Genomic DNA, 24,113 nt, shown 5'->3' with positions numbered 1-24,113 from the left:
AGGTAAACTTTGTGCCGAAATACTGATCTGAAGCCCAGGAGCGTAGACCACCCTCAGTCTGGTGTTCCGACTTCAGTGCCGTTGGGGTTCACAAAGCGGGAGCCAAGTGACAACGGTCCGCTCCCTCCCCGAGCTTAAGGAGGAGGCCCAGACGATGAAGACCACAGCCAGGCTGGAGGCCTTGAGTGACTCTAGCCCAAGATGCAGCCTAATAACATTTCGAGGACATGAGCTGCTATAACCCAGAATTATCGATCTTCCATCAAAGGTGAAACATTGCTGGGTAATGGGTCTAGCTTAGATATAGCGAACACTGTCCAGGAAGTCAAGGTGGTTAAACACTGGAGGAATGGGTAAGCAAAAGGGATTGTGGCATGTCCTCTTGTGGGCATTATTAAAGACGTCCACATTTTTGTCCAGGATTGATTGATGGGTTATCCCCAGTGATGGAACAGCCCAGTTGTGTGCTCCGGGGGATTTGGGTAACCCAGGGGCCCAGTACCAGTGCAGTCCCATGCCTGACACCGACTCCACCTCTTCCCCGATCCCGTCAGAGAGGCGGCCTGGGTATACCGTGGCTAGTTGACGGTTTTACCTCCTTTCCGCTCCTCTTCCTGCAGTTGTATCAGAGAAAATAGATGGGGCCAGGAGTCTCACCTCCAAACATCCACTCCCCCGCTCTGGCACCTTCTTTAACCCAAGGGTGGACCTGGGTTGTGGATTTCTTCTCTGCTGGCCCCAGTCCTTACTCCTGCAGCCCTGGGGAAGAGATGGAATAAGGGGACATTTCCACATGCTAGTGGTAGAGGTTTGGAAGGACTGTGTGCAGAGCACTGTACTAAGCGCTTGGGAGAGTACAATGATGAATTCCCGGCCCACAATGAGCTTACGGTCCAGAGGAGGAGGCAGACATTAATATCAATAAAGCCCATCTGTACCCTTTGCTCCCTGCTTGCCTGGTTACATTACTGGCTCTGCTGCTTAGTGGTGTTGAGCACTTACTACAGGCAGAGCACTGTGTTAAGCGCTTGGGAGAGTATAATACAGCAGAATTAGACGTGTTCCCTGCCCCTAGCAACCTTACAGTCTAGATGGGGAGACTGATGTGAATATGAATAAATAATTTATACTATATAATTTAAAGATATCTGTACATAAGTGCTGTGGGTAACACCTAAAGTAGCATTCATCAGCTGGCTATGTTGTCAAAGAATGTTTTAGTTTGTGAGTTGCATTACTTTATGTTGTTTCCATCCTTTTAATAGTAAAATGACATTAAAGTCTTTGCTCCACTTGACCATGTTCCATTGTAAATTTTACCAAGTGGCAAACCTGTGTTCTGAAGGTATGGTAAAATATTACATTATTTGTTCAAATTGACATTGTATTCTAAAACTTTTACCAAGTGGAAAGCATTTGTTTTGAAGGTAGGTAAGCTTTAGTTTGGAAATGCCATCAGATATCCAGTTCTTACTGACTTATCAGTTAATCAGCGCTCCTTGTGGGAGGGGACTATGTGTGTTAATTGTTGTATTGTTTGCTCTGAAGCCCTTAGTACAGTGCTCTGCACACAATAAGCAATCAATAGATAGGATTGAATTGAACGAATGGTATTTATTGAGCACATACTTTATGCAGAGCACTGTACAAAGTGTGAGGGAGAGCACAGTATAGCAATAAACAGACATATTCCCTGCCCACAACAGCTTACAGTCTAGAGGGGGAGACAGACATGAAAATAAATTTCAGCTATGGACGTAAGTGCAGTGAGTCTGCAGGTGGGGTGAATATGAAGTGCTTTAAGGGTACAGATTCAAGTGCATAGATGACACAGAAGGGAGAGGCAGTAGAGGAAAACTGGAGTTAGTCTCTTGGAAGAGATTTGATTTTAATAGGGCTTTGAAGGTGGGGAAAGTGGTGGTCTGTCTTTTGAGGAGGTGGATGAAGTTCCAGACCAGAGGGAGGACACGGGAAAGGGGTCGGAAGTGAGGCACATGAGACTCAGGTACAGTGAATAGGTTCGTGGTAGAGGAATGAAGTGTGCGGACTAAGTTTAGTAGGAAATCAGCAAGGTAAGGTAGGAGCACGTGAACTGATTAAATGCTTTAAAGCCAAAGGTAAGGAGTTTGATGCAAAGGTGGATGGGCAATCACTGGAGATTCCTGAGTGGGGTAACGTGGGGTAATAGGGTTTTTTGTTGTTTTTTTGCTTGTTTAAAGAAAAATGATCTGGGCAGCAAAGTATGAAGTGGAGTGGGGAGAGAAAGTTGTCCTGAAGGCTGGAAGAAATGTGAGACTTCAGAGGAGAGAGGTTGGGATTGGAGAGGTAGATTTGGGAATCATCCATGTAGAGATGGTAGTTGAAGCTATGGGAGCTAATGAATTCTCTAAGGGAGTGGGTGTAGGTGGAGAATAGAAGTGGGGACACAACTGAGCCTTGAAGGACTCCCACTTTTAGGTAGGAGACAGAGGAGGAGCCCCTGTAATGAGTGGCCAGAGGGAGAGGAGGATAACCAAGAGAGGACAGTGTCAGTGAAGCCAAGGTTGGATAATGTTTCAAGGAGAAGTGGGGGCAGGGAGCGGGACACAGTGCTAAAGGCAGCTCAGAGATCAAGGAGGTCTTAGGATGCAGTAGAGGTTGTTGGATTGGGCAAGAGTTGAGTTGAATAACTCAACCTTTGTTCTTCTAGCTTTACCAGTTTATCTTTCTTAGATAAAGTCCTTATAAATAATGATTCTGAATGGTGAATTGAGGTTTGTGACTAAGCCACTGTCACCTCTGACACCAGACTCTGAAAGCTGCTGTTCTTTCCTTTTTCCTGCTTTCTTGGCCATTTCATGGGAAATTTACACCACCATCCCTGTTTCACTATTTTATAGGAAGTGGAAGCGCTCTTTAAGGGCGATAATTTGCCCAAGTTCATCAACTGTGAGTTTGCTTATAATGACAACTGGTTTATAACATTTGAGTCAGAAGCTGATGCACAGCAGGTAAGCCCTTATTGTTTTCATTACAAAAAAATGAATATAAAGTAGACAACTGGTATTGGACATCATCTGGTTTAAAAAGTTTTACAATTGAATGTGCTCCCCTCTTTGTCTTGTTCATTAATTATACAAAATAGTGTTAACAGCATTTACTTATTTGCTGCATATTGAGGCTATTTTCTTTATAAATTGGTTCTTTTTTTTTTCTTTGGGGGGGAGGGGGTGGATGTCAGAATCCCAATTTACCTTTCTTCCAGAGGTGCTCACTAAACTTGTCCCCCAAAGAATCAGGTTCTCTGTTAGAAATTGCAATCTAAGTGCCAGATGATTACGTATATACTTTTAAAACCAGTAGTGTTTTCTACAAATATTTACAAAGAACAGTGCTGCAACTGCCTGTGTGATCAAGATCAATAAGTGCCTCCGGGTAACAGTTGGGCCAAGTATTTCTGAAGTTAGATAGTTAGACTTTGCAGATGGATTATTAAGTAGATTTTTGGAAAGGTGTTTCAGGCGTTTAACCTGAAAGTCATGTAGACAAGTGCTCTTAACAAAGACAATACTAAGTGGAATGAATTTTATCACTATTACATAGCCTGATTTTGAAGCTTTATAGTCATGATTTTTCTTCCAGAAAGCAACAGCTGTTAAAGGCTAGACAGGAAGGAGTGAAAGTCATTCGTTACTGTTTAGGCTAATATAGTAAATCTTGGTACATAGTGTATTGCCTTTGTGAATGGAGGAGTGATTTTTGTAAACTTTTCTGCCCTTAGGCCTATAGATATTTGAGGGAAGAAGTGAAAACCTTCCAAGGAAAACCGATAAAGGTAAGGAAGAGAATTGGCTATGTTTGGATTGTTATTGATGTTAATATTGTCCTAAGAGGTTTTGATATGCTTTTACTATTCTAAATACAGGCTCGGATAAAAGCAAAGGCAATAGCTATAAACACATTTTTGCCAAAGAATGGATATAGACCTCTGGACATGAACCTTTACACCCAGCAGCGTTATACTACATCATTTTATTTACCTCCAGTGTACAGCCCCCAACAGCAGTTTCCCCTGTACAGCTTAATTACCCCCCAGACGTGGTCAACTACACACAGCTACCTGGATCCTTCTTTGGTAAGCCTGTTTTTGTGTTTTGTTTTTTTTTTAATTTTCCAAGTTTGCTATATTTCCATGATACATGAATGCTGGTTAAAAGTTTTAAAACCAAGTTCTTATGGTAGGGGTAGGACTGATTGTGTTATATATGCATTTTTAACAGTAATTTGCTATTTTTTTAAAAACCCTCAAAACTAGTTTGGTCAGTAATATTTGAGTTTCCACTGTGAGCAAAGCCATGAACTGGCATCAGGGAAGAACTTCCAAACAAGTAGGTGACAGTGTCCCCACCTTCTGCAGTTGATACTCTGATGAGAAAGAGGACACAAATGACAGGTGCATGTGACCAGCTGCAGCAGTGGAGATGTATATTTATAAAAAATCAGAAGCGGGAAGGATAAAAGACAGATTGAGAGCAGTTGTCACCAAAGTCAGTTGGGAATTATCTAAAAGGCTTCATGGAGGAAGAGATGTCGCTTCGTGGAGACAGGTTGGGATGGGCATTTCAGGAGAGGGACGGGTTAAATTCTCATGAGTCGCTTTAGGGAATGGTGTTTGCTCACTCTATGCTTTCTCCCCTAGCCCATCTCACTTACTGGCTAGTATGTTTTGGATGAACTAACCGCTTTCCCTTGTATGTTCAGAGCTTGGGCTGAACTATTTTCAGCTAGTGCTAACCCATGAGGTGGTGGCTGAGGAAATAGTGCTGCTTCCATCTGCATGATAATGATGGCGTTTGTTCAGCGCTTACTATGTGCAAAGCACTGTTCCAAGCGCCGAGCACTGTTCTGAGCGCTGAAAGGGACACATTAGTTCATGTGCGGAACTTTAGAGAATGGGAAGAAAAGGTGGTTTTGCTGATCTCCTACCTTCCCCTCCCTCTTCCAGTGCCATCCTGAGCCTTCACTGGGGGGTTCTAATGCAGCTATTATTCTAAAATACGATTGTTTTCGTACCATGTAGATTGGCCTGAAGTTATGTGAGGCTGGAAGAAATTTCAGAAGCCTTCTAACTTAAGGTTTAAAACCATTGTTCTAAATCCCATCGTTTAATCAGTTCTTCAGATATGCAGGTGACCTTTCCAATCACCAGAATGATGAGACTGTGATAAAAGGGTACTCTGTTTTCCACAATCAAGCCTTTTTCTAAGCACACCAGTCAGTAAAGTTGTAGAATTTGGCAGGTGGTGCTGGTTGAAAGAGGTGTGATGGAGAAACAAGAAGTTTCCAGCATAGAATTAAAGTATCAGAGACCATGTTACCATATCACAAATTTGTTGATTGGCACAATTAAAGGTTGCAGCTTTACATCATCTACTTTGTAAAGCTATTTTTAAATAGCACCTGTTAATGTTTGATTCAAACAAATTTGAAAACAGAATTCCCCAATGCATTTTAAGCAGTTGTTTAGAGGACAGCACCATTCCCAATTACAGTTTGTTTCTAAATGATCCTAATTCAATGAGGAAATAGCAGCAGCTTCTTTATATGACATTATAACTCCATATATATTCTAAATGAAAAATGTTATTCTACCTTTTATGTACCCTCTGAGAAAATCTTCTGGTTTTTCCTATGACTTGGGAATAATTTCTAAACATTCACTTTCAGGTTAATGTCACAATTACCATTATTGTGTAAAACAAAGTAACTAAGGTTTTCTTTGTGTTTTACTTGCACACGTAGATAAAAATCTCACCATCAATAACATCATCATCAGTCTCATAGGGTAGTTGTATTTAGACATGATTGATTTTTTTTTCATTTGTTTCCCAAAGCAATATACTAGTCAGGTCAAAATAGTGAAAACACTTGGTATTTTCATAATGTTTGGCTAATTTACATTCAGAATGAATCTTTCAAGTCCCTATAACATACAATACACTGTGCATCTGTTCCCAGGATTATAATTTCTGTCTACACAGTGGAATGTGCTGTGAGAGATGTTAACAGGTTTCCATTTCTAAGCTTGCTGTGCATAATCAGTGACTTGGTTTGTCCCTCTCCCTTTAAATTGTTATATAAAGTGCTATATCCAAAGGTTTTTGACCTTTATATCATAGCTCATTAGAGTTTAAATTTTGTTTAGCTGTGGTTCTCTTTTATTCTTAACTGAGAAGCTGTCCTTTTATGATTCTACAGAGATGATTTATGATTCCTCAATCTGTAAAATGGGGATTCAGTACCTGTTATCCCTCCAGGTTAGTTTGCAAGCCCCATGTGGGACAGGGACTGTGTCCAATCTGATTAACTCATATCTACCATAGGGCTTAGAACAGTGCTTGGTGCATAGTAAGCACTTAAATGCCATAAAAATAATAGTACAATAGAATCGGTTGGCATAGTTCCAACCTTCAAGGGTCTTACAACTTAGTGGGAATCGCTACTTCATAGCAATATGTGTCATATTAAAAACAGTAATTGCAAAGCCCTTTGAAAAATGTTCTGTCAAACAAACTACCATATGTTTCTGTCCAGAGGCTTCTGTTGCATAGCAGGTGTCCTAGTACCATGTTGTACTTTTGTATTTATTGGGGATCCAGGGGAAGTTATCAGTAACTCCTTTAGTTGGGTACAGTGGGAAAGGAATGGTTTATGGAGGATTTGTTTGTATAAGATGCTCACAGGCCCAGAATCCAACATGAATGGTAGTAGCAGTGCTCGCCTTCGTCTCAGAGATGAATCCCAAGACAAGTCCTGTACCAAGTTGCAAACTCTTCCCTTATTCTAATTTTAAATGAGGAGATTGGAGCATATTACTTGCTTTGCTTGTTTAGATTTTTTCCCTTGCATAGTGCAGGTCTCTCCTGGGACTTCCTCCTCCTTTGCTTGCTTGGGCCAAAGACTAACCGGCCCTTCCTTGGCTGGGCTCCTAGGCAATAAATGGACCAAAGTTCAAGCTTTCAACGTAACTTCCTTTTTCTCCTCTCTAAGCTAGCTTCTCTATCTGGCCAAGTCGGACCTGGCTTGGGTCTCTGTGGATTTCACTTCTTGAGATCCCCGTTATGTGGTACGACCAAGTTGGGGAATTCCATGTCTTCCCCCCCCCCCCCCCCCCCACTTCCTCCAGCTTTCCAAAAATTCACATTTATTCATGATAGGGGAACCATTAGTTATCACCAGTAAATCACTGTTTCACCTGATGTGTGTTGTCAGTCCTTAAATGAATGTTCATCTTTCTTCTTAGAACTTCTTCGGAAATGACTGCGTGATATGATTTTTGGTATTGGCTTTCCTCTTCGTTCAGCTGGCGGGTTCTCATGAGTAATTTTAAAGAAAATGTTCGTGCAAATAAAATAAAGGAAGAGTCCCTTTTAAACAGGAAATGTCAACATTTTGAGATAAATTTCTCACCCTGCTCTCCCTGTCGTAAATGTTAAAAAACACAACTATGAGTTTCATACTTAGTCACTCCTAATGTCTGTCTCTAATCACTTCTCCCCACTAAAGCTCGTAGATTGGGAACGCTTTAGGTACAGGGACCTATGTATTATCTCCCAGCACTTAATACAGTGCATTGCAAAGAGTATGTGCTTAATGAATACTACTGTTACTATTATTCAACAAGAAAATGAAATAAATTGAAATATTGGACTAGAGCCTAAAGTGTTCATTTAGTAGTATTGTTCTAAAACCAAATCTTAACCAGAGCACTTGCCTTCAAACACTTTGAAAACAAAAACTTCTTTGCTATCTCTTCCTTACAGCTCTTTCCTCTCCACTTTCTTCACATGTGTTGGAGAAAAAGAGAGTTGGGGCCAAAAGTCAGGAGAAAGCCAAAAGCAAAATCTCCATTCTCTTTGCCCTTTCCCTATGTGAAATTTTGACTCCCTCTCTCCCCCCTCTCAAAGGTGAAATAGGATGCGGTATGTTGAATTAGCCTTAAATGTAATTAGACTGTGAAATTGTAGGAGTCTCCTCTTTTCCCCGGCAGCACAAAAAATAAAAAGGTGAGATCATTGTGGTTTTGATCTGTGTTGTTTCTTTATCTCCAGGTAGCACCATTTCCAAATACTGGATTTATCAATGGGTTTACGTCTCCAACCTTCAAACCTGCAGCATCTCCTTTGACTTCACTCAGACAGTATACTCCTAGGAACAGGCAAGTCAATCAGATTGAAATATAGAGGAGTTTTGAGTTATTTTCATTTCTTTAGGCAAGTAGGTACCAACACACTCTTTAAGTTGCCCCATCCAGGAATAGGCTTTGTGAATAGGCCTAAGGTGGAACCCAGGTTTTAAGGCCAAGTATCACCAGAGAACTCACTAGAGGACAGGCACATGGTAAAGTTCATGCAAAAAATGTTTCTTTCAGTGTTTCTTCTTTGTCCCTTAAACAATTAGGAAAAATAATAAACTTCATTTTGAAAGTATTGATCCTGAAGGAAAGAGCAGCTGCCCTATATCCACAGCCCCGGGAGAAGGAGAGGGGACAGCTACCAACTGGCCCATTGCAGCCATTGTAACAGCTCTCACCCTCTTCCTTTTTCCTCTCCTCCCTTCCCACTCTAGTTACCGCTCTAAAAGTGGTGTAAAAGTACCTTCCCCCGCGAAAAAACAAAAACAAAACAAAACCTGAAATTGTCCAGGGAGTGCCTAGGAAATGGCAGGCAAAATTCATTCGTTCAGTTGTATTTATTGAGCACTTACTGTGTGCAGAGTACTGTACTAAGCGCTTGGGCGAGTGCAGTGTAACAATAAACACATACCCTGCCCACAACGAGCTTACGGTCCAGGGCAACGTGCTCCACGTAGAGCAGGAGAGGGACACGAGCCTTGATTTAGGGGCTTCTCTCGGCTTTTTCTAGACCTAGTAAGACTCACCTGGCCCTCACTTCTCCAGGTAGATTTTTTTTCTACCTGTAATCCCAGCATTGCCACATAGCTACACAGAGTCAGTGTATGGACTCGGTCTTTTGAACTGGAATTCTGGAAAGGTAAAAATGTCACCTTGGAAATTGAAGCCATGGCTCATTGCTCCTGGGTTGACTGACAGATGACGATACTTTGGTCTTCAGGAGAATCAGTCATTTTTAAAGAGACTATAAATAGTAGCAGAGCTCGAAGGTAAAATATTTTTTTTGACCACATAAAATCCTCATTCTAGTTGTAAACTCTTGATGCAAGCTTTCATAATTTTATTTAGAATAAATATGTATAAAATGATTTGTTCTGCAGGAATCCTAGTAAGTCACATCTGCGACACACAATACCCAATGCAGATAGAGGACCTGGATTATTAGAGAGCCCTACGATATTTAATTTTTCTGCTGATCGTTTAATTAATGGTGTCCGGAGTCCACAAGCAAGGCAGCCAGGACAGAACAGGACTCGGATACAAAACACTTCAAGCTATGCCAAGAGAGATATAGGAACTGGGCGAATGGAACAGAGTAATCTTGAATCATCTCCCGGATTAGGTAGAGGAAGGTGAGTTACGAAAATGTTAGGTAAAATAGGTGTCCGGTGTTTTGTTGGCGAGTGTGAACAGTCGTGAATAACAGAATTTCCTTTTCTAGATTTTTCTTGCATAAATCTCAAATTTCTTTTTCTGTCTGACTAGTCACTCTGGGCTTTCTCAACCAGATGGCTAAAACTCAGTGTGGACGTTGCAAAAGCTGTCATAATTTTGCCCCATTACTTTTGCAGTGAGAAAGGTAATCAGCATTTATTGACTATACGGTATACAGCTTAAACTGGGGCCTAGCTCATTATCACGCCTCTCACCCCTCCTTCCTGTCTTACCTCCACACAGGAAGCCCAAAATTGTTTAAGAGCAGGATAAGTTCCATTAAAAAGACTACCTGTGGAGAGTATCAGAAGGTCAGAACTGCCATTTACTGGGTTATACCTGTGGTCAATCCACAGCCCAGTATCTGTCTCTGACCGTGTTAGTGGGATGCTAGAGGGAACTGTGTGTTGGTTGCCCTCTTGAACATCCATCCTAGTGCTTAGGTGACATCATCCGACACCCCTAACTTGCCTCTCTATGTCCTTTAGTGACCCACTATCCCTTATCCAGGAATCTGGGAATCACTGAGAGCAGGGCCGACAGCCTTCCTCTACCCGCTTAGTTGTAGCCAAACTACTGCTAAGCTGACTCTCTTTTTTTCCCCTGGACTCCCTTTCCACATCCCCTGCCTTAGAAATTTCTTACCATCCTATTCTTCCCACCGGCTCCCTGCCGTGGTTCCTTGTTTATACTTCTTCCCTTCCCACCCCTCAAGCTCCCCATCCTAGGCGGGGGGAGAAGCTCAGGGTGATCTACCAGCTGGCCTTATTCCTCCTCTCCGCTCCTTTCCTCCTCCTTTCTGCCACCCCTCATCTATTTCAGTCGGGAAGGTGCAGGGTTGTCAGGGCAGGGGCAGGAGTATCGAGCTAATGGTAACCCTCACTTGTAGCAAACAAGACGATGTGCTTTGCAACCTCTGAAATCATCTGGAGGCTATTGTCCAGGTAGCGGCAACAGAGGAAACAGTGGTGACAGTGAGTAGCCATGGCAGGAAAAGCACTCTAGGTCACTGTGTCAGCCTGAGCTGGTTGATCTTCTACAGTGGTCCGTGCACAGTGGACTCCGTTGTGACTGATTCTCTGCGGTCCTGTTCCGTATGCCGCAGGGCTGCCTGGTCGTGCAGGGATCTAGCAGAGTAGCGCCCGTCCTTAAAACAGTAATTTTGGAATAGAAGGTTGTCTTTGGAAGTTTGAAAATAATTGAGAATGAGCTGGTTTCCCTTCTCCCCGGGGAATGGTAGATAATTTTTACCTTTTCTGTCCCCTAGGAAAAATTCGTATGGTTATCGAAAGAAGAGAGAAGACAAATTTACAGTGAGTATTTGTGCCTAGTTTGAGTCCTTTGGACCTGTACTTTTACACAGAACTTTGATATGAGGATTTGAATCAACCAATGGTATTTATTGAGTGCTTACTGTGTGCAGAGCACTGTACTAAGCACTTGGGAGAGTACAATACAACAGAGTTGGTAGACATGTTCCCTGCCCACAACATGAATGAACGACCTTTTCCTTTCCCTCTTTCCTGTTGCTTCCATAGAGGAGAAAGAAAAGAAATAAGAGGGGGTGAGGGAAGTGTTAAACCTTTCAGGATTAGAAAGTATAAACATAAATAATAGTAATAGGGATAATTAGTCTTTAAAGTTAACAGCGCATTAGGAATATGGAGAGAGAGTTCACCCCATATTCATTTAGTTGCAGTCCGAAATCTGCTTGGAGACCAGGCTTTCCATAGATTTCCTCCCTTTCATTGTGGAATACAACCTTTTAGCACAGTTATATTTTGAACAGACAAGTAACAGAAGAAAGTTTCAACTTTGGGAGGCATTTCGAAAGGCGTGAAGCAGCTTTCTCAGCTAACCAAGAGAACCTGGGGAGAATCCAATCACAAAACTTCAACCTTGGTTTGATCCTAGATTGTAATGGCAGAATTTGCTAATTTGCAATCCCCCTTTGTGTTTGGAAGTGGAGTAGAGGAAACATACGTGTGCTCAGTAGAATCTGGGATTTTGGCTTGGTGGAAATACCATTACTTTTGGATAGACAACAGCCAGTATGTCATTGAGGGTGAGCACAGTTTTAAAATTTGAACTTTTTTTTTCTATGTTACAGAGGGGTCAGACGCAATCACCACCACCAGCAAAACCTCCATCTCCTAGCTTTGAATTGGGATTGTCTAGCTTTCCTCCTTTACCCGGAGCTGCAGGCAATTTGAAGACTGAGGACTTGTTTGAAAACAGATTGTCTAATGTAGAAACAGGAACATCAAAAGATCGGGTAAGTTAGACACTTGGCAGGAAACCTACCATTAATGTGGTATGTGTGTTGTGGCGGTGGGGAGGTTGAGGTTCACTGATTCTCATGCAGGAAATCACTTGCAATTTGAACATAAAACCGTACACCGCTCATATCGGTCATCCGAAAACATCTCAAAATCCCCAGAAAGAAAGATCATCTGAATCCGGCTGAAGCTTAACGATATGGCATTTAGTGGGTTTGATGCGTGTCTGGTGCGGCCCCCCCCTTAGAGAAACAGCGTGGCTCAGTGGAAAGAGCACGGGCTTTGGAGTCAGGGGTCATGGGTTCAAATCCCCCCCTCTGCCACTTGTCAGCTGTGTGACTTCGGGCAAGTCACTTCACTTCTCTGTGCCTCAGTTACCCCATCTGTAAAATGGGGATTAAAACTGTGAGCCCCCCGTGGGACAACCTGATCACCTTGTAACTTCCCCAGCGCTTAGAACAGTGCTTTGCACATAGTAAACGCTTAATAAATGCCATTATTATTATTATTTGGAGCCCGCAGCAGCCACACCGGGGTTTATCGGTTTCCCGTTAGCGTCCAGAAGCCAGGGAGCTGTGGAAGACGAGAGCCCTCTGCCGTGCTCCTGGGCAACTAATTTGGTAAAATTTGGGGCTTAACTCGGGGTTTCTCTGAGCTAACTGGTGGCGACAGCAGCATCGGATGATTTTCTAGGGTTCTGGCGGGGTGTGTAGGGGCTAATATCAAGCAGCTGCTCAAAGCTACTGGCTCCCAACAGGACCTTTGCCCGGTACGTTAGCATCCCCCATTGGGCACTCGAGGCGTCTCGTTCCTAGGATAAGTCCTACACTATATCCCTAAAATTCTGTCCAAAGGAGGACTCCTCTCAAATACCACAAAATCTGTCAGGCATCTGCCTATCACAGGGTGCTCGAGGACATGCTTGAACACAAGGCGCTTCTGATCATTTTTACGAGTAGAAGGCTATGGATTCTTGATGACTAAAGAGTCTAAATGCTGAGGAGAGGAGTAGCCAGCAGCATTTAATGGAGCAATTGTCCATAATGACACACTTATTTACAAAATAAGTAATGCCTGATACACAGTAAGTGCTTAACAGATGCTATTTTTTAAAAAAACAACCCAAAGTTGTCACAGCTTGCCTATTACACTCCACAACTATGAAGCAGATTCATTTGAAGCAGATTCATTCCCAGACCGAGCCCCCTCCTCCCTCCCCCCTCCTCCCCCTCCATCTATTTATTTATTTATTTTACTTGTACATATCTATTCTATTTTATTTTGTTAATATGTTTTGTTTTGTTCTCTTCCCCCTACTAGACTGTGAGCCCGCTGTTGGGCAGGTACCGTCTCTATATGTTGCCAACTTGTACTTCCCAAGCGCTTAGTACAGTGCTCTGCACACAGTAAGCGCTCAATAAATGCGATTGATTGATTGATTTGACCTCTTCATTGAGGGGTTCCTACAAACCCGTAGTCAGCCAACTCATGGAGAATCTGAAGCTGTGGTTTATGCACTGTTAACTTGCAGAGACAGTGGAACTAGCCTCTCCTTCGAAAATCAGCCTCTGCCCTTCCTTTCACTTCTAGTTCCTTTCTACTGTATAAAAAGGTGAAAGGGGTCTTGAGAACTCGTCTTCCTCTGGGCAGATGTTTTCTGTGTCTGTGGATCAATTCTGCCATAGAAAGTATAAGTCATTTTGTATTAAGGGAACCTCTAAAGAAGCCACTAACTTGGATAGTCTAAGCACTTAAAGTTGCATTACATATGCAATTAAGCTTTCTTATTTAACTGGTCACTTTGACCCTTAGGTTTTCACCAGGGGTTTTCCTAATCCATGATTAGGTAAAGAGACAGAATTCCAAATAATTCTGCAGGTCCGCAGCGCCTGCAATTTTAATGAGATGTGCAAATCCAAATTTCATCAATTAATCAGCCAGTGGTATTTATTGAGGGCTTACCATGTGCTTGGGCGAGTACAATGCAACACAGACACTTTCCCTGCCCACCATGAGCTCAGTGAGCTTGCAGTCTAGAGTGGGAGACAGACGTTAATATCAATAAATGATTATAATTTTAATTTAAAGCTATGTACTAATGCTGTGTGTGGTCCATCATTCATGAAGCACCACCACACTAAGAGTCTGTTGCATTTTCCAGAGTGGAGTACCTTCCTCGACTTCTGTTTCCATTGGTTTGGGTCCGTTTGGACTGGTGGCCCTTCCGTGCCCCAGAATTGTAATCCGATGAGTGAAATTATCCCATTCCGATGAGGTCGCCGAGGTGGAATATTCAACTGATTCTGTGCTCTGAATCCCTCTCCTTAGAATCTAAATGTGGATGCAAGTACAAACACTATCCCGTCAGGAATCCCCAGAGAGCCACCTCCCCCAGCTGCCTCCGCCGCCGCCGCCGCCGCCGCCACCACCACCGCTGCTGTCCCGGGGACGTATGAACGATCTCCATCCCCAGCCCAGTCGCCAGAGTAAGAGCTCGGAACCGTGGCGCGCCTGTATTTGCCTTTGTTTATTGAGTCACACAGTTGCATAGCTTGTCGTTCGAGTAAAATTTTCCTGGTGACCCAGTACATTGAAGTTTATTGTATTTTTTTGGATGTAATTTTACAGCTCAGTTAGGACTAAAGCGCCCTGCCTGTTCTATTCAGGAGGTAGTCTGCACTTTCACCCCATAGTTTCATCATATGAAAGGCAGGCACCGTGATATGAGTAACTCTGTTTTTACTGAAATCCTATGCTACTGGTTAAAGAGCTTAAGGTGGGCATTGGAAACAAAACAGAAGAGTAGAGTGATGGGGAAATGAAGGTAATAGGCATTTCACTTTAGCCTGGAACAAGCAGCAATAAGAAAAACGAAGGGAAGTTGGAAAGGAAGGACAGGAATGTGACCTGACTGGAGGCAAAGGGCAGATCTGTAGGATAAAAACATGTTGAACGGTCATAGAATATTTTTATGCTCGATTTTTGTTGAAAATGGAATTCAACTCTCAAATGTTTGATTACCCAAAATGAGGCCTACAAATAACCAAAATGCCCTTTCCAAGAAACCCAGACCCATTTGGTTTGGTTACGCCAAACTCCGATCCTGCAAAAAGCTAAAGGTTTCTGGTGTATTTGTATGGCAGATGGCAGGATTTGATTCTAGAGCTAGAAGTTTGTGCTGCGCAACTTACACTGTCCCTTCCCGGTCAGTCATGTTCCACCGGGAAGAGGAGTGCACTGAGCGAGTAGGTGGAGAGGGTGTAGCTCATGGAAAGGTGTGCTCACCAGGTTTTCCAGACGGGAGTAGCCACAGCTTAGTGCTGCTGCTGTACTGTTGGGCCACCACCCAGCTGGGGTAGCCTTTGTAGCCGCTGAGGTGTTGGCTGCTCACGTTTGCCAACTATTTTTCAGGCTTCCCGCTGGGCCCGCCCACCTCACGAAATGTCCTAGGCGATGCTTCGGTCAGAGCCTTCATCCCTGATGGCATATAGCCCCACCCTCCTCCTCGCCAGATGGAGGCTTGAATCCAGGTCTTTTGGTTCCCAGAGCCGTGCTTTCCCCCCGCAGATCAACACCAGGGTTTCAGTCGAGAGAGTCGGTTTGGTCAGAACGCTTATATTAACTGAGCATTTTGGAGAGAACACGGTGACAGAACCAGGGAAGCAGCGTGGCTCAGTAGAAAGAGCACGGGCTTTGGAGTCAGAGGTCATGGGTTCAAATCCCGGCTCCACCAATTGTCAACTGTGTGACTTGGGGCAAGTCACTTAACTTCTCTGGGCCTCAGTTACCTCATCTGTAAAATGGGGATGAAGACTGTGAGCCCCCCGTGGGACAACCTGATCACCTCGTAACCTCCCCAGTGCTTAGAACAGTGCATTCTTCCGGAGCATTCTTCGGAGGGCCCTTCTCTAGCTGGATAAACTGCAAATCGGCTTCAGGGTGGGAAAAAAACGACTGTACGCGCACAGCTTGAGTGCTGCAGTGAGCTTTCCTTTATCCGGGGTTCTGCATTAGAGGAGACCTGGAGGAATCCTGTTTTTCTGCAATGGACTGCATCGCTTACCCCTGCCAGCCTACTTCCAGTGCATGTTGTTAGCCAGAGCTCAAACCACCACCGTTTCTGCATAAGCAGCTGAAACGCACAGCCTGCTAGTGGTAGGACAGACCCGTCCCCTCTGACCATTGTCACCTAAGCAACATTCACCCAAAAGGCGAGGGACCGGGAAACGCACCCAGCTAGGTGTGCAGATAAGGGTGAGATTCTGGCAGTGAGCATCTCTCGCTCTTGACCAAAGTCTCAACACTTCAGCAGTGTTGTCTTTGAACCAAAGGACAATTCTTTTACTGACCCCATACAACCTGGTAGCCTGCTAATGGTTCCTTTTTTCTTTTTCTTTTTTTTTTTTCCTGAACTATCTCACCACTCGGTTCGGACAGTTGAGCTTCCAGCTTGATGCGCATAATCACTGTGGCTCCAGCAATTCAAACTGTGATAACATCTTTATTTTTCAGGGAGCCCAAAGTTGTGGAAAAGCAGCAAAGGGAAACACAAAGCGCGGAAAGGCTCTCTTCTCCACTCACTACCACTACTGCATGTAAATCGGTGCAAGTCAACGGGGCTGCCACAGTACGTGTCTTACTGTTTTTAGTTCTGCTTCCAAGTTGTCACCACTTTTCAGAGCAAGAAATAATAGTTAGGGCCTAATGCGCTGCATTAGAAGATAATCATATCGGACCCAGCAACTCTCTTGTTAACTCCGAAAGGTAGTACAGCATTTACTTTGTCCACTCAGGCTCACTAGATTCTTTTAGGTTGTGTTGACAAAGCAATGTTGGTACTCATTGATATGTCTGAAGCTTTGAAATAGCCCCTGTGCCCAGCCAGCTGTATGTTTCTCCTGTCATAGCCAGCATTTCAGGTAGATACTGGCGGTTGTTCTGCGTCTTCCTAGAATTTAAATTCCACCATTGTTGACTTCAGGATTTCTTTGGAAACTAAAACTGTTGAGTTTGGGGTTAGGTAGCTACCCTCTATTCTCTGCAGTGGTGTGTGTTTATATACCCAAAGGACAACTCTATGTGCACGCAGTTTATATATATAAAAAAAGTGCATTTCTGCAGATGTAGATATACAAGTGCGTCCATCCTTTGGTACGGAGCTGTTCTTGAAAGAGGGAATACGTGGTCTCTCCGCGGGAGGTTGATTTGACCTATTCCACAAAATGTCACTTTTAGACATGTGTCTGTGGACAGGGTGAGAAGCAGCATGGCCTAGTGGAAAGAGCCCAGGCTTTGGAGTCAGAAGACCCGGGTTCTAATCATGATTCTGCCATTTGCCTGCTGTGTGACCTTGGTCAGGTCACCTAACTTCTTTGTACCTCAGTTTCTTCATCTATAAAATGGGGATTCACTGTCTGTTCTCCCTCCTACTTAGTGTGTGTGCCCCATTTGGGGCAGGGACCATGTCCAAACTGATTATCTTGCATCTACCCCAGCGCTTGGCACATAGTAAATGCTTAATACCGCAATTATTTTTAATTATTAGGAGGTAGGCAGCCTTGAGATCAGAAGCATTTCCACTTCCTCTACTCCTTTGAGGCTGCCGCTTCCATATTGACATCCTGAAGAGAAAAACGTAGATAATGGGGAGGGGAAATATGAGAAAGGGAGGTCCTGTCCACATTTTTGAAGCTCATATTTTAATGTTACTAAAAATTCTTGTTCTATAATTCTTCAGTTCAGCCTGCTAGGTTTGTTGAGGAGAAATGAGGATCTTTCAGAGCTACAGTTCCCATTTGTATTACTGTTTAAAAAAGATTGGACTTTCTTGCCCTGCTTGTTCAGAATACACCTTTCCCAAGTTGCAGCTGAAGAGGGATCACGTGGTGACTTTGGTTCCAATATCTTACGTCTGTCCTCTCCCCCAAGGAATTGCGAAAACCTAGTTACGCCGAGATTTGCCAGAGAACGACTAAAGATCCTCCTCCGTTGCCACCCCAGAAGGAGCAGAAACCAAACACCGTGGGTTGTGGGAAAGACGAAAGGAAGCCCGCTGAGCCTACAATAGAGAGATCCAGAGAACCCCCTCCTGTGAAGTCAAACCCGGGCCAGCCCAAAGACCAGAGGAGACCATCGGGACGCAGGTCCCCCCCGCCAACCACTGGGAAACGTTTGAATAAAGAACAGAGCACCCCGCCAAAATCGCCACAGTGAAACCGAGTATGTGTCTGGGGGAGGCCACGAGAGAGTTCTCCTTACCCCAAATTAAGCCCGTTGTCCCCACTCAGAGTACCGAGAATGAGGCGCTGGTTAGGAGCTTGCAGTGGTATATATGAGGCATGTGAAATGCCTGCAAGTTATTGTTTTTCTTCTATGAAATAGATTTCCCCTCCCCTCGTCCCCCGTCCCCCCCGGAAAAGGCAAAACAAAAACCCATCTATTTTTCAGGATTTAATTAATCTAAACCTTACGTTTAGGTTGGTGCTTAAACTGGAGGTGATGCATAAAGTCTGATTTTTTTTCAGGATAGAAAATGCATTTATCTTAATGAATTTGATATTTTTTATTAAGCCTCCATGTGGCTGTGAATGCAAGCTATATATATATATAGTGAGTTTTTCTAAACAATTAAGCAGAACTGGGCTGCTTCAATTTTTTAAATAACTGGTCTGCAAGTACATGTCTTTAAAACGTCAAAATAGACTGATATGGCTGGTGACAGCTAGTATTTAGAGTGCAAGGACAGCAGGTAAATTTTACAAAACCCTTCAATACGACTGAATTTTTAGTAGATTGCTGCAACATGTCAGCGCAGAAACTTGCACTTTTAGGTTAAACTCTAACAGTTGATTCTAGCCTTTTTTTTTTTTTAATCTTCTGTGCACATGAACAATAAAACTGATCCCAAGGCTAGCACCATCGAGACCTTCTGAAAAATTTTTGAGTTTTGATGAACTGCAAGCAAGTAACCAGCTTCTCACTCCAGTTTAAAAATGGATACTACTTTAAATAAAAATGCAAAGCACATTGTGAATAAAAGAAAAAGAACTGCAATGAGTTCCTAAAGCTTTCCTAGTGGAGGTACCCGTTGATGTTTATTACCACAGCTTAGCACTGTAATGGTCTTGCTATGGCCTGAAGTCAGCCCTCTTGGGTTGGCAAGAAGGCCGATGCGAGTCACCACTGTACCTTCTGGTTTTTCTCCCTCCCTTTCCTTCTCCCCTTTCCTTTCCCTCACCCCTTTCTTTTCCCTGTCCCCTTTCCTCCTCCTGTCCCTCCTTCCTCCCTCTACCCCCCTTTCCTTCTTTCCTCCATCTTCCCTTCCCTCGTTCTCTTCTTCCCTCCCTCTTCTCTCAGCCCCCCACCCCATGCTCCATGTAGATTTCTTTCCACTCCTCCCCAAATAATCTTTGAAAGAATTCATACCTGTCAGTTTAGGGTTGACATCTTCCTGGACCTCCCAGCATTGGCATACAAATTTAAATTTTTTCAAGTATGAAAGAAAATATCTATATATATATATATATTTTTTTTTTGGTGGCGTGTGTGCTTGTGTGTATGTGGTGGAGGAAAAAATCCCTGCTAATTACCTCTCAGATGAGGTTTCTCACATTGATTTACTTTTAGAAGTGATGCACTTCTGAAGGACAAGGATGCACTAAATTAGCAAGTTTCTGATAAAGTGAAATATAAATTATTTTTGTTTTAAAAATGCCTAAGGGTTTTCTTTAAGTGTTTCACACAGCAGGCAGTTAAAGACTATTTCCTGCTGAATGTAACCGTACCGTTTATTCCACAAAATGTTTATTTAAAACAACGGATTTTTTTTTTTTAAAGAAAATTATTTCCATCCAATATTTAAAGACTTGAATTTTATTTAAACTTGAAAAATGACTTTGCCTTAACTTTTGTATAAGACAGCTTAGAGTTAATGAAGTCTGGCCCTCTGGGTGGGCGTGAGTGGAATTCAGAATTACTCAGTTTCAGTATATAGCTATTGTCACTGGTCTTACTGAGTAAATAGGCTGCAGTCCCAAAACGAGCAGCAGTTTTGTAATATACCTTAAAGATCTTAAACAGTTGATCTTTTTCAGATTGTTGAGAAATCCTGTAAATGCAAATAGTCAATACTGTATTAAATACGTGCACTTGGAAGTGTGTGCTTTGCTTGTACAGTTGTAAATAATCAGAACATATAAAAAGGTACCCTAAAGAGAAAAATCTGATAAAAAATTATCGATATATTATAAATGTTGCTGTTGAGCTGGATGTAGATAAACTAAATGTTGTGGTTTGAATATTACTTTAATTTGTTGGGTTTTTTTGTTTTTTGGCTTTTTGTTTTTGTTTTTGTTTTTTTTTCTCCTTTTCTTTTTCTTCTGGTGTGCTGAACTGACCTGCCTCTTCACTGCAAAAGGGAAATGGAAAGAAAGTCTTAGTTTAAAAGCCCTAAAATGTTTTCATAGTCGTCTTTAAAAGTGTGCATTTTAACCAATATGGAAGTGTTCTGTAATATAATGTAAATAGTGAAACACTGGCAGTCGATCTGTTCAACTGATAGTAAAAGCAATCGATTAATCTGAATGAAGTCTGTTGCATTCAGATAACGAAGCATCATTTAGGCTGCCAGAAAATTTCACCCTGAGACCTATTTGACCACTTCTCTCAGGGTGAAAAGTGTGACTTTTTGAATATATGTAGGATGGTAATAATTTTCCAGATGCCTGTTAAGGAAACATCAGCTGATTTCCTAGCAGTTGTGAAATTGCCAACCCGTTAACCGAATTAATTGACCTGTTCGATCCAAGACCGTGTTTATTGCAGAAAAGGTTGGCGTGGCAAACTGAAATCTGGTATTTTTTCTAAGTATTGCACACTTCAAACGCTGCGGGAGGAGACGGGACTTCAACAACAGGCGTCATCACCCAAATTACCAGACCCGTTCAGTCACCAGGTGTTAATAGAGATGTATCCTTTCCCCCATGGGCAGTGAACATGGCAGTTGGATTTGTGGATGGTTAAAGCCAGCTGTAATGATTCACTTGGCTTGCCTGCCGAAAGCAGCCGCAAATAATAATTTAAAAAAAAAGGTGACTTACAGCAACAGTGTACAGCTAATCATCGTAGCCAACTGGTACATTATAAAGTAATATATTGAGACCAGCAGGATGTGTTGTGTTATTGTAATGTGTTCTGCTGCCATTTGTACTAGGTCAATACACTGTAATTATTGCTTACCCGGCAAGAGTCTGTCGCATCGAGAGCTTAAACCCTGCTCTGATGTGACTTTTATAGCTTTTTTTTAATTAAACAAGAATGACATGCCAAATAGCTGTATGATATACAAAAAAAAAAACTTATTTGCAAAGACTGAGATTTTTTTTCCACTTACTGACAAAATAAAGCTTATCAGAATGGAAAAGGTGGAATGCTGCATGCTGACTGTCGCCATGGGACATACAGCTGGTTAAAATCCGTGGCTTTCAAAAAGGAAAAAAACCGATTTCACCAAACCCTCCTAGAGAGCTGTATCTCAAGTTTGGAGATTCGGAGATACGAGTCAAATGCCAGTTGAAATTACGACCCCGTTGTGTGGTGATGCTCTTCATTGGAAAGTTTCCCAAGTACATTTTGCCAGAAATGTCCTGAAGCCGAATGGTTAGTAGGTAAGCGTTGGTGTGTCACGACACTTCAGATCAGTCCCTCTCCTCTTATCCCCCACAGATGATTCCATCAGTGTTTGTCGCTCAGAGGCAAATTATCGAGTGGCACTAAGCTTTTATGTTGCTGCAGTATCTTGGAAGATATCAGCAGTCTGCATAAAAAGGCCCCATTTGGATTTGATTTAGTCTTATCACAAGAGCAACAGCTGACTAACGTGTGGACCTATCTCAGTGTCTCCTTCAGCTAGCTATGGTTAAGGGTTTTATGTGCTTTGTAACCTATTACACGAATAGCAGCAGACAATCGAAGATGTAAAGAGAGAGAGAGGTAACAGCTGCCAATCCATGGAACGGAAGTGTAATACGGAAGTTTTTGAGGGTTTTTGTTTTTGTTGTACTTTTTCCATTAAGACTGGAATCAAGCTTACATGTAAACTCTTGGTAATTTGTTTCCTTTTGTGTCATACGATGTAAAACTGTCTAAATTGAAAAATATGTAGGTTATGAAAAATAAAGATTTAGGCACTGTTCAGTTTTTCTTTTGATTTTTTTAAATTCAGTGTTTTTCTTCAAGAATATATAGTTTTTTTTCACTATTTTCTCTTGTCTCTCTATTCACATTGTTAATGTCCACGTTAATGGAAAATGAGTTGCCTCAAATTGTTTGAATTATGAAAGTTTCTCTGCCATGTACATAATTCTAAATATTTATATGAACCAAACTGTAAATTTTTTTTCAATCTGGTTTAAATTGTTTGAGATATTTAATGAAAAATAAAAACTAGAACACTAAAATCCAAAGCACGCAGTACGAAGCCGTCAATTCCAGTCGAGGCCCGCAGGCCGGACGTCGCCCCCCCGAAACCTTAAAAGGTGCTAATGGTGGTCTCCAGCAAAAATGTTTGCTGCTCCTACCTTTGGGAGATTTGGAGAAAAGGGGGTGAGACCTAGACTGTGTTCCCAGAGGGAATTTCCGCCGCGAATCGGCCACGGCTCTACCTTCCTTCGATCGATGGTCTTTCCTGAGCTCTTGGAAGAGGATGGTGGAGTAAGTCGACCTGATGCCTGCCCTCGAGGAGCTTACCCGTCTCTTCTCCTCTTCCCCACGCTTGCCATTGAGCCGCCGCCCGGGAGGAAGCGGCATCAGCAGTAGACTGCAAGTCGCGCGGTCTCTTTCGTGGAGAACAGTACTAAAAGCCAGGATGGGTGGGCAGGTCATCTCTCCCCTCCGGCCCCAGCTCGCAGAACAGCGTCTTCGTTACCGTGCAAACCTTAGGCTTCTGCTTTTGGTACCCCAGACCCTGAATCCAGAAATACTTTGGGATTTTTTGGTAGTTCAAAAATTTATGAACCAGTTCACCACTTTACCAAGGCAGGTGATGTTGATGGAGGGAAATGATCTGCTGATTTATTTCTCCAGGTAAGCTCACTGCAAAATTGCTGTGTAATAGTAATAATAAGTGCTTAATATGTGCCAGACGCTATTCTAAGCACTGGGGTAGATACAGATTAATCGGTTTGGACACAGTCCATGTCCGACATTGGGCCCACACTCTTAATCCCCATTTTACAGATTAGGTAACGGAGGCACGGAGAAGAACTCAAGTTCGCACAGCAGACATGTGGCAAAGCCGAGGTTAGAACCCAGGTCCTTCTGAATCCCAGGCCCATGCTGTAGCCACTAAGCCGTGACCTTTGCCGGATCATTCCTGTAGCGTGTAAATGGCTAGCTTGCTGGGGGTGCTACTTCGATTGAAGTACTACCAGAGGAGATAGCTACTGAATAATCATATATTAATATGACTGTTTTAGTGCCCACGTTGAGCTCCCTCTCCACTTAATCATTCAGTGGCATTTATTGAGCTTTTACTCTGCAGAGCGTGGTACTAAGCACTTGAGAGAGTACAATAGTACGCACAATCCCAGCTCTCAGCTAATTTATTTCCAAGACATGTTTGCAAGCGTGTCTTTGGAAGTTATCTTCTAAATTTGATAGGCGTTAATTGAATTGCTAAGTACTGGAACTGAACAGTCAGCACTGAGTTAACCTTCTTCAAATGGCAGGTTTAGCCGCAGGAGGGGGAGGCTCGTGAGGGGACTTTAAAAAATGGAGTTCTGAAGAATTCAACGTATTCTTCCTCCATTTTTTTTTTTTGTTTTTCCTGAAGTCACACTAATGAATCAGACCCAAGTCAACATTTTCCCAGTAACTTATTCTTCATACCCGTTTGGAATCATTCTGTGGTTTTCCTGTGTGTTCGGCAGCTGAAAACCAAGAAATGCTGCTTTTCATAAAAACGGTTAATGTTTTTGCTGCCAGTTGGAAAAATGGTAAAATCTGGATTTGCCCAACTATGTGCATTATGTTTAAACCTCTTAGGTCAAATCAAGGGACTTAGCTTGTTGGCAAATTGGAAGGGTGATGAGAATTGGGCTACACCAGGTAAGGCTGATGCAGCTTTCTCATTCCCTTCCCTTTATCTCCTCTCCCACCATCCACAGTGATGGAGGAGTCCCAATCGGGCACATTAAGGTGGGGTTCCCAGCTGTCATCATCATCAATCG

The 24,113-nt window shown here is 42.8% G+C and overlaps 1 protein-coding gene across 3 annotated transcripts in view; it reads left to right on the top strand.

Annotated features, from left to right (window-relative positions):
• Positions 1–19,151, top strand: part of LARP4B (La ribonucleoprotein 4B) — a 77,989-nt gene extending 58,838 nt beyond the window's left edge. For all 3 annotated transcript variants that reach the window (XM_038755493.1, XM_038755492.1, XM_038755491.1), the window contains 10 exons: positions 2,880–2,990; positions 3,761–3,814; positions 3,905–4,114; positions 8,091–8,197; positions 9,274–9,525; positions 10,875–10,920; positions 11,718–11,882; positions 14,215–14,372; positions 16,399–16,513; positions 17,815–19,151. In XM_038755493.1, coding sequence (XP_038611421.1) covers positions 2,880–2,990; positions 3,761–3,814; positions 3,905–4,114; positions 8,091–8,197; positions 9,274–9,525; positions 10,875–10,920; positions 11,718–11,882; positions 14,215–14,372; positions 16,399–16,513; positions 17,815–18,099 — 1,503 coding nt within the window. In that variant the 3' untranslated portion in view covers positions 18,100–19,151. The remainder of the gene's footprint in view (positions 1–2,879; positions 2,991–3,760; positions 3,815–3,904; positions 4,115–8,090; positions 8,198–9,273; positions 9,526–10,874; positions 10,921–11,717; positions 11,883–14,214; positions 14,373–16,398; positions 16,514–17,814) is intronic.
• Positions 19,152–24,113: the final 4,962 nt, after the last annotated feature.

Source organism: Tachyglossus aculeatus, chromosome 13 (genome assembly GCF_015852505.1).
Source record: "Tachyglossus aculeatus isolate mTacAcu1 chromosome 13, mTacAcu1.pri, whole genome shotgun sequence".
In the NCBI taxonomy this organism is placed as follows: Eukaryota; Metazoa; Chordata; class Mammalia; order Monotremata; family Tachyglossidae; genus Tachyglossus; species Tachyglossus aculeatus.
This window is presented reverse-complemented; position numbering and strand designations above follow the sequence as displayed.